Genomic DNA, 8,105 nt, shown 5'->3' on the forward strand with positions numbered 1-8,105 from the left:
ATTTAAATTTAAATTTAAATATTATATAAATAATAAATTATTATATCCTTGTTCAAAAAATAATAATAATAAGGGTAAAATTCAATCTCATATTGTTTAATTATATGTTTGATAATAAATGAGTCATTTTTCAAAGTTAAAATTTAGTTGTTGGATTAAAATAGTATTACAGATAAAATATATAGGTCATTAGATATGAAAGCTTCAGATTACAAATGCATAAATTTTGAAAACTAAGATTATTATTAATCATATCACATCATAATTTTAATAATATTTTTATTAGTTAATTAAATAATAATATTATTAAAAACAATTAACTTGTTTATTATATATATAAACCACTACCATGTCATAACAATAACCATAAGTATCAGTAACTCATTCTCGTAATTTTGTTTTGATTATTTAATTATTTTTTTAAAATCAAATTTAATGTGAATCACATGGTGATTAAAGATTAAAGGTGATATTGATGTATAATTATAAGATATTATCATATCATCATTGAAAAAACGTCATATCAATAATTTAACTTATTTTTTAACGATAAATAATTAAAATAAAATAAAAATATAACAATAGGTATGATTTAAAAAAATAATAAATAGACAAACAAAATTATGAAAATAAATATGTGGTTTTTTTATTAATATAATATAATTACAAGATAATATATGTTTTAAGATAACTCTTAATCTTTTAACATTAAACAACCCACACTTCTAACATTCTCGATACTTAAACTCAAGTCTCTAAAAATGATAATTGTTCATTTACCACGAAGACTACTATGATCGTGCAAATACAAAATTTATCCTAATAAAATAATTAGGGTAGCAGCAGCAGTAACTAAATGGTGAATAAGATTTGCCGTAGTACCGTGTTACGATTTATACATAATAATCAGAGCAAAAACGAACAACCAACCATCAATTACAATATATAAAGACTTATTAAACACAGAGTGTGGGATTGTTGTTTCCTTGTTCTTTTCTGTGGGTTGTCTCTTTGTTTTTCTTTTCTTTCCTTGCTCCAACCATAATGTATCCAAATCTCTTCGTTTCCTCCTCAATTCTTCTCTATTTTACTTCAGGTATGCATTTGTTCTGCCCTTTATTTTTTTTAAAAAAAAAGGTTCCCATTTTTGCAACTCTTCATTTTCTTCCTAATTCTGTAGCAGCAGTGCTTTTTGTTCAGATCTTCCCCGTTTTCTTGGTTTTTACTCCAAATGGCTATCTGGATATTGTTTGTTTATGTGGTCTAGCTTGTAAATTTGGCTTTATATATTGGTGTTAAGAACTTTTTATACTAAAAAATTTACAAACATTTGGTTTGTTTTTGAAGTAAAAATGTAATTGAAATCTTATATTTTGGACTCTGTAGAAAAAAGATGTTCCTTTAGGTGAGTTCATTAATCTTGTAATGTAAGTTTCTTTCTTGGATCTCCTTCATTTTATCTATTCCTGGTGAACAATTAGAAGAGGTATGCTTAGTTTCTTTTATTTGGATTGCAAATCTGGTTCTTCATGTTTTAGGTGAATGTAGTATGTCTTGTCTTCTTTATTTTATGATGCAATTCTCAGTTGGAAATTTGTGGAAGTCTACATCTTTTAGTTAGTAGAAAGTCCCATTTTAGGCTGTTTTTCAACAGAAAAATGCTTTATAGGAAATGAGTTGCTAACATTGAATCTAATTTTTCCCATAAATTTTGGAGCTTTTTATGGCCAGGTTTTAGATCTTATCCCATTTCCTTGATTTTGTTTGAAATGTTGATTTGGGTGATTGATTCTGGTTCTTTAGGTGGTTAATCACTGGAGTAGTACTTCTTATATACTTTTATGGAGATATGAAATGGGTGATTCTCTTGCAAAATCTTAGTATTTTGACTTGATTGATTCTGTTAGTTCCTGAGAAAGCTATAGAGCAAGATAAAGAAGGCCTGCAGCATTTTCTCATTCTCTTTTCATGCCTTCAGATCCTTTTTCTTTCTTTTAACTTTCATTCAAAATTGCATTGTGGTTATGTTTTCCCGGATTGAATGCAATTATTAGATAGATGACTGGTTTGTGAACCTGATTTCATCTTTAGATAGGTCGGTGTTAACTCCTTCAAAATCATGGTGCATGAAATTGAGCCTTCCATCAAACCAAAGTCTTGGGTCCCTGACAAAGTCGATACTCTTTAGATCACGTTTCTTCAATTGGGGCTTTGATTTAGTTTAAATGGTTGCAGGTGTTGGTTTTATTTTGTGTTATGATCTTTTGCGTTGTTTTTTTTCCTTTTGTTGGAGGTGTAACTTAGAAATAGCGTGATTGTCGATGGGGTTTTTTGGTTGAGGAAGTGAGAGTTTTAGGTGTTTCTGGTTTGTTGTAATGGTGTATTTCTCCATATGAGGATATTCCGTGTTTTCATATGTATTGGGTATTATTATTAATAAACTATGCGGTACTCTTTTCTTCCTTCCAATGTTCGTTAACATACTTCTTAGTATGTGAACGAATACAAAGTGAGTTTTTAATGAGACCTCCAACTTTTATCAAAAAAAAAATAAACCTGATTTCATCTCTCTTTCTACATACACACATGCATTATGCATATATATATATTGGCATGTTATGATGGTATATGCTTTCTGAGTTGCAAGTATCATATTACTATCGCCAAAGATTCCATTAAATTATTTATAGTAAGAATTTGGCAATGGAAGTATGTTTATATTTCTTTTCTTTCATTCTTTTAGTGAATAAGTGATCATGCCTTTTAACTTAAATAATCAAGCCATGACATTATCTCCCTTCCTTTCTTTTCCTTTCCTTTCAGGTGTTCTGCAACATACAAGTGGTATATTTTCTTGCCCTTCTGCCTTTTATTTTTCCAACCAAGTTAAACAAAGGGGTAGGGGCATCAAACCTTGGGTCTCTGTTTGATTGTTAGTTATGTTTTGAAGCTGCTTCCTTCCGTATTACTACGGTTTTTGAGTCATAAGGTTCCTGGGATCCATTGAGTTAAACTGTTCTTTATCCAATTTGTGTATCTGTGCTGAAATGTGAATTCAGCCTAAGTAATGCAAGATTTGGGCTTCTAAGGGCAGATTAATTCTGGAAACGGATTGCAAGAATGCAGTGGATTGGGTTCAGTTGCCCAGTATCTCTCCGGTGTTTTTTAGAAATTTAATTAACGAAATTGAGTCTTATGTTATGTCCAGGGGTCTGATAGTGAAGTTAATTCCTAGGAGTTGTAATTGGGAAGCCGATAAGTTAGCTAAGGCAGGGATTGGCTGAGAACAGGCTGTTTTGTAAAGGTTTTTTAATGTATCTTTCTGTTATTAATGAAATGAGGTACTCTTTTCCTCCTTCCACTGTTTGACCCTTTCCTTTTCGAAAGGGTCAATTACGAAGGGGGTTTTTAATGAGTCCTCCAACTTCTATCAAAAAAAAAATCATTTGGAAAAGAATGGTATATCTAGAAAATTGAAATAATATAAGTGTCATTGGTTAATTGCTTTGAACTGGGGTTTTAATGGAGTTCATTTTTCTTTCTAATGGTAAGATTTCTTTCCGATTATATTACAAACTCTTGTCCAAGTTCCAACTTTTCAAGTCTGATCCTATATTTTGCCCAAAAAAGTTCATATCCTTAAGTGAGAGTGGCATAATCATTTAGATGTTAATTGTAATTTGTCTAATCATCTTCAAGAACCTGCTAATCGAATTTGCACTTTTCTGCCATTGAATGCTTCAATAAAATTTTTGATCAATGATCTTCAAGACTTAAACATAACCATTTTTTTATTGTGTTCCACCCTGATACATGTATCTGATGAATATCCCATCTCTTTACCTAAAACTCTGCTCACTCTAGCACAAGTGAAAATCTCTGAGATCAATCTAGTTATGAACCCTGATGCTGCTTCAATCTGCATTGAAGGAAATTTGCTTGCATAATTATCATTTTTATCATGTACAAGATTAGTTTATGTTCGTCTTTCTACTGCTATATGTGTTTGTATTGTTTTCCTCTTTTGTGTGTCAATTAGCTATTCACCTTTTGATACATAGTCTGTGACAAGTCCACACACACATGCGCGCACACAACTATTTTCTGTAATCATTTGAATAACTCAACCACTTTCCATGTTGTCAGGGAGGCTTTGAGATTCTTGTGCTCTCAGTTGCTTGTGTGATATATCGTTGCGTACTCTATAGGAAGCTAGATGGGTTCGAGGTTCCCATCCCATAAGCTCAGCAATGGGCTTTATGTATCCGGCAGACCAGAGCAGCCTAAAGAAAGGGCTCCGACCATGAGCTCAGTGGCCATGCCTTACACTGGTGGAGATATTAAGAAGTCCGGAGAATTGGGGAAAATGTTTGATATCTCTATGGATGGTTCTAAGTCCCGGAAATCTGGGCCTATAAATACTGCTCCTTCCATGACTGGATCTCTCAGGGGTGCTGCTTCACATTCTGGACCGATGATGCCTAATGCAGCACCTCGGGCAGGCTATACCACATCAGGTCCTGGTGTCAGTGGAGGCATGTCTAGTTCAGCCTCATTGAAAAAGTCAAACAACTCTGGGCAACTGAATAGACATGGGGATCCTGTAAAGAGATCATCTGGTCCACAATCTGGTGGTGTAACTCCTAGTGGACGTCAAAATTCTGGTCCTATTCCCCCTGTTCTCCCTACGACGGGCCTTATTACATCTGGGCCCATCTCTTCAGGCCCACTGAATTCCTCAGGGGCTCCTCGGAAAGTATCTGGTCCTCTGGAATCTAAGAGATCAATCAAAGTAAAAAGCTCTGCTGTTCATAATCAGGCTATCAATGTCCTTAGCCAAGATGATGACATTTCTTTCAAGAGGAACTTCCCGAAACCAATATTATGGGCACTAATACTGCTTTTCATAATGGGTTTCATTGCTGGTGGTTTTATTCTTGCAGCAGTGCACAATGCCATTCTCCTCGTTGTCGTTGTGGTCCTTTTTGGTGCTGTTGCTGCATTATTTGCTTGGAACTCCTGTTGGAGGAGAAAAGCTATTACAGACTTCATTGCCTGTTATCCGAATGCAGAGCTAAGAAATGCAAAGAATGGGCAATTCGTGAAAGTTTCTGGGGTATGTAAAATAATTATTTTTTTCCTCAATTTCTATTTGATATGATATGATATTTTCATGGTTGCTGTCATTTTTTTAACTTAAGAAAGATTGAAAGGACAGAAAAAATGCTTCATGATTCCAAAGTACTTGAGTCAATGCCAAGTTTCTAACTCAATACCCCTATGTTGTGTCGACTTTTTATTTTCCTTAAAAGTACTTGTGTCCGACACCCATATCCGATTATAACTCTCACCCCTGAGCCTAACTCTTCAAATATATGAAAAGACTAAAATATAATTGAACATACCTGTGTTGGATAAAACCAATGCACTTGTAGACATAAATGAGCATTTATTCTATGCATGTATGATCTCTGTATCTGTTGCACGTCATCGACTAGCGGATATTGAGTCACCAGTTGTTTGTTCTTGTGTAGTTTTTCCTTTTATTGAAAGAATTTGATTTGAACTGCTTGTTAATGTGTAGACGACATTGATTACGTGTTTGATTTAATTTTTTGAAGGTGGTCACATGTGGGAATGTACCTCTTCAGTCATCCTTCCAAAAAGTTCCGAGATGTGTTTATACATCTAGTAGTTTGTATGAGTATCGAGGATGGAATTCCAAAGCTGCAAATCATACTCATCGCCGTTTTACTTGGGGAGTCCAATTTATAGAAGTGAGCCATCGAACTATTACTTTTTATTCTCTTGTTCCCAAGTTTTTATGAAATTCTGTTATTTTCACGGATTCGTTGCATTTAGAGTCACAATACTGTTACGTAGGCTTCTTTCTTGTTTGGAATTATCAAATTTATTAATATGATGATCAGTTCACCAAGTAGTCCATAAGCTTTGGTCAAACAACTTTGCTATATAGTTAGGCAAAATTACTCGATAAAAAAAGTGACTCTCGTTTGGTATCCTTTTCATCTGCAGCTTGAGATGTCTTTGAATGTAACATTTGTGCATGTCTTTTTAACAGAGACGTGCTGTTGATTTCTATATCTCGGATTTCCAGTCTGGGTTGAGAGCATTAGTAAAAGCAGGCTATACGACCAGGGTGACTCCTTATGTGGATGACTCGATTGTTATAGATGTCAACCCAGCTAATGAAAAGTTGTCTCCTGAGTTCATCAGGTGGTTGGGAGAAAGGAACCTTTCGAGTGACGACCGAGTAATGAGAATGAAAGAAGGGTAATTGTTCTATTTTATTCACAGTTTCATCACAATATTAAACCTATGGTACTTAAAACTCTAATGTAGTGGGTATGTGTTTAGTTCAGGTATGATCAGATATTTCCAAGTTCTTTCCATGTATGTGAAGGATCTTTGGAGGTTATATTCTATTATCCATGTCTCGGGTTACGAGAGCCCGACACAGGTTTAGATTTCAGATGAACCCAATCTAAATCCCAAACCAAACCAAATAAAGCCAAAAATGACTTGAACTGTAATCAACCCAAGTTTGACCCAATTTGAAATGAACCATATCTGATGGTCCAAACTTGAGACTCGATCTTATAATGTTCAAACTCGAACTGCTCAAATCTTAATGGTCTGAACTCCAAATTATCTAAAGTTGAAACGACCCGTACTCAAATTAGCCTTAAGTTGAAGATTGATCGACTCAAACCTTCCCAATTGCCACCTCTAGGCCTGACACAAGATGCACATTTAGCTTTAGATTGATGTGGATTATTGAGCTTGGTTATCGTTTCGGTTGTCTTATGCAGTATCACCATACTTGTTTATGAATGTAACTAAGAACTAAGTAATAAGCAAACTTAGGGTTGTTTAAGAGGGAAATGTGTACGGTTGTTTCGTTTGGCGTCAGTGGGATGGTTAAATGCCACTTAGACCACCTTGTAATCAAGTGAGAAGCTTAATATTTCTAGCTATAACTTATTATGCATGTGAAACCCTATTCTGTATGTTTTGTAGATGATTGTTGAGTGAATAGGAAAATAAAAGCATTTAAGCTCGGCCTACAATCTCTTTGGTTGGGTGACAAGAAAAGGAGTCGTGAGACTTGTATGCTTGGATTCAATCCCCGACGACCTCACTCTCGTTCATAACTAAAAATACAAAAGCATTCGAGCTCATATTTCTGTCCCGAATCCTAGAATAACCTGGTTTGAAAAACTAGAATCATGTCGTAAACTGTCATTTTATGTTTTTATAGGTATATCAAGGAAGGAAGCACGGTTAGTGTGATGGGAGTTATTCAGAGAATCGACAACGTGCTTATGATTGTTCCTCCTCCAGAACCGATCACAACTGGATTGCAATGGGCCAAATGTATCTTCCCGTTCACCCTCGAGGGTGTTGTACTGAGATGTGAAGATACGCCGAATAACGATGCTATACCAGTCTAGTAGCATGTGCACTGTAAACTTTTCTCAATAAGTCTTTTAAGCAACGAACCCGAGACGAGAGATGAGAGAGGAGAGCAAGGCAGTTCTTAATCCTTTGAACTTGTTGTATAGCTTTTCCATGTTTCTTTACTTTTATGCTGCTGAGGATTTGGTGATTTGAGAGGGTTTGTGGGATACAGTTATATAGAGATACAAAAACGTTACTTTCATTACAAGGTATTCAGTATATTTGAGTTTACGGAACAATTTTGGTTGGTGTTTGTTGGCAATGAACAAGGATCAAATACCTAAAATTGGCACCATACTGAAGAAAAAAAATAAAATACAACACAATACGGAATTATTAAAGTTTATATAATACTAGATTTTCTCAAAAAAAAATTATAATATTTATAAAATTTATTTAACAAATGATTAGGAGTGAAGTGTTCAATGACTTGTATATAATTTTTTAAAATATTTTATTTAAAGATAATTACACATTTAATCACTCAGCTTTTATCGCGTTTTTGGTTTTGATCACTTGACTTCAATTTTTTCTGATTTTACCACTAAACTTTTTATTTTCATTCTTTTAGGTCACTTGGATGGTAAGTTGATAACATCATTCTAATTTATGTTTTGTAAATT

General features: G+C 34.1%; 1 protein-coding gene across 2 annotated transcripts; it reads left to right on the forward strand.

Moving 5' to 3' along the window:
• Positions 1-993: 993 nt before the first annotated feature.
• On the forward strand, positions 994-7,684 carry LOC120152637 (uncharacterized membrane protein At1g16860-like). 2 transcript variants are annotated; one of them, XM_039164823.1, is made up of 6 exons: positions 994-1,096; positions 2,824-2,844; positions 4,147-5,116; positions 5,622-5,777; positions 6,083-6,294; positions 7,283-7,684. In XM_039164823.1, the coding sequence occupies exons 3-6, from the start codon at positions 4,217-4,219 to the stop codon at positions 7,473-7,475; spliced, it is 1,461 nt and encodes a 486-aa protein (XP_039020754.1). In that variant the 5' UTR covers positions 994-1,096; positions 2,824-2,844; positions 4,147-4,216; the 3' UTR covers positions 7,476-7,684. The 2 variants fall into 2 exon arrangements, with proteins under 2 accessions (XP_039020754.1, XP_039020755.1); XM_039164824.1 differs by lacking the exon at positions 2,824-2,844.
• The last annotated feature ends 421 nt before the right edge of the window (positions 7,685-8,105 follow it).

Source organism: Hibiscus syriacus, unplaced genomic scaffold, assembly GCF_006381635.1.
Source record: "Hibiscus syriacus cultivar Baekdansim isolate YM2019G1 unplaced genomic scaffold, ASM638163v2 tig00111095_pilon, whole genome shotgun sequence".
Lineage (NCBI taxonomy): Eukaryota > Viridiplantae > Streptophyta > Magnoliopsida > Malvales > Malvaceae > Hibiscus > Hibiscus syriacus.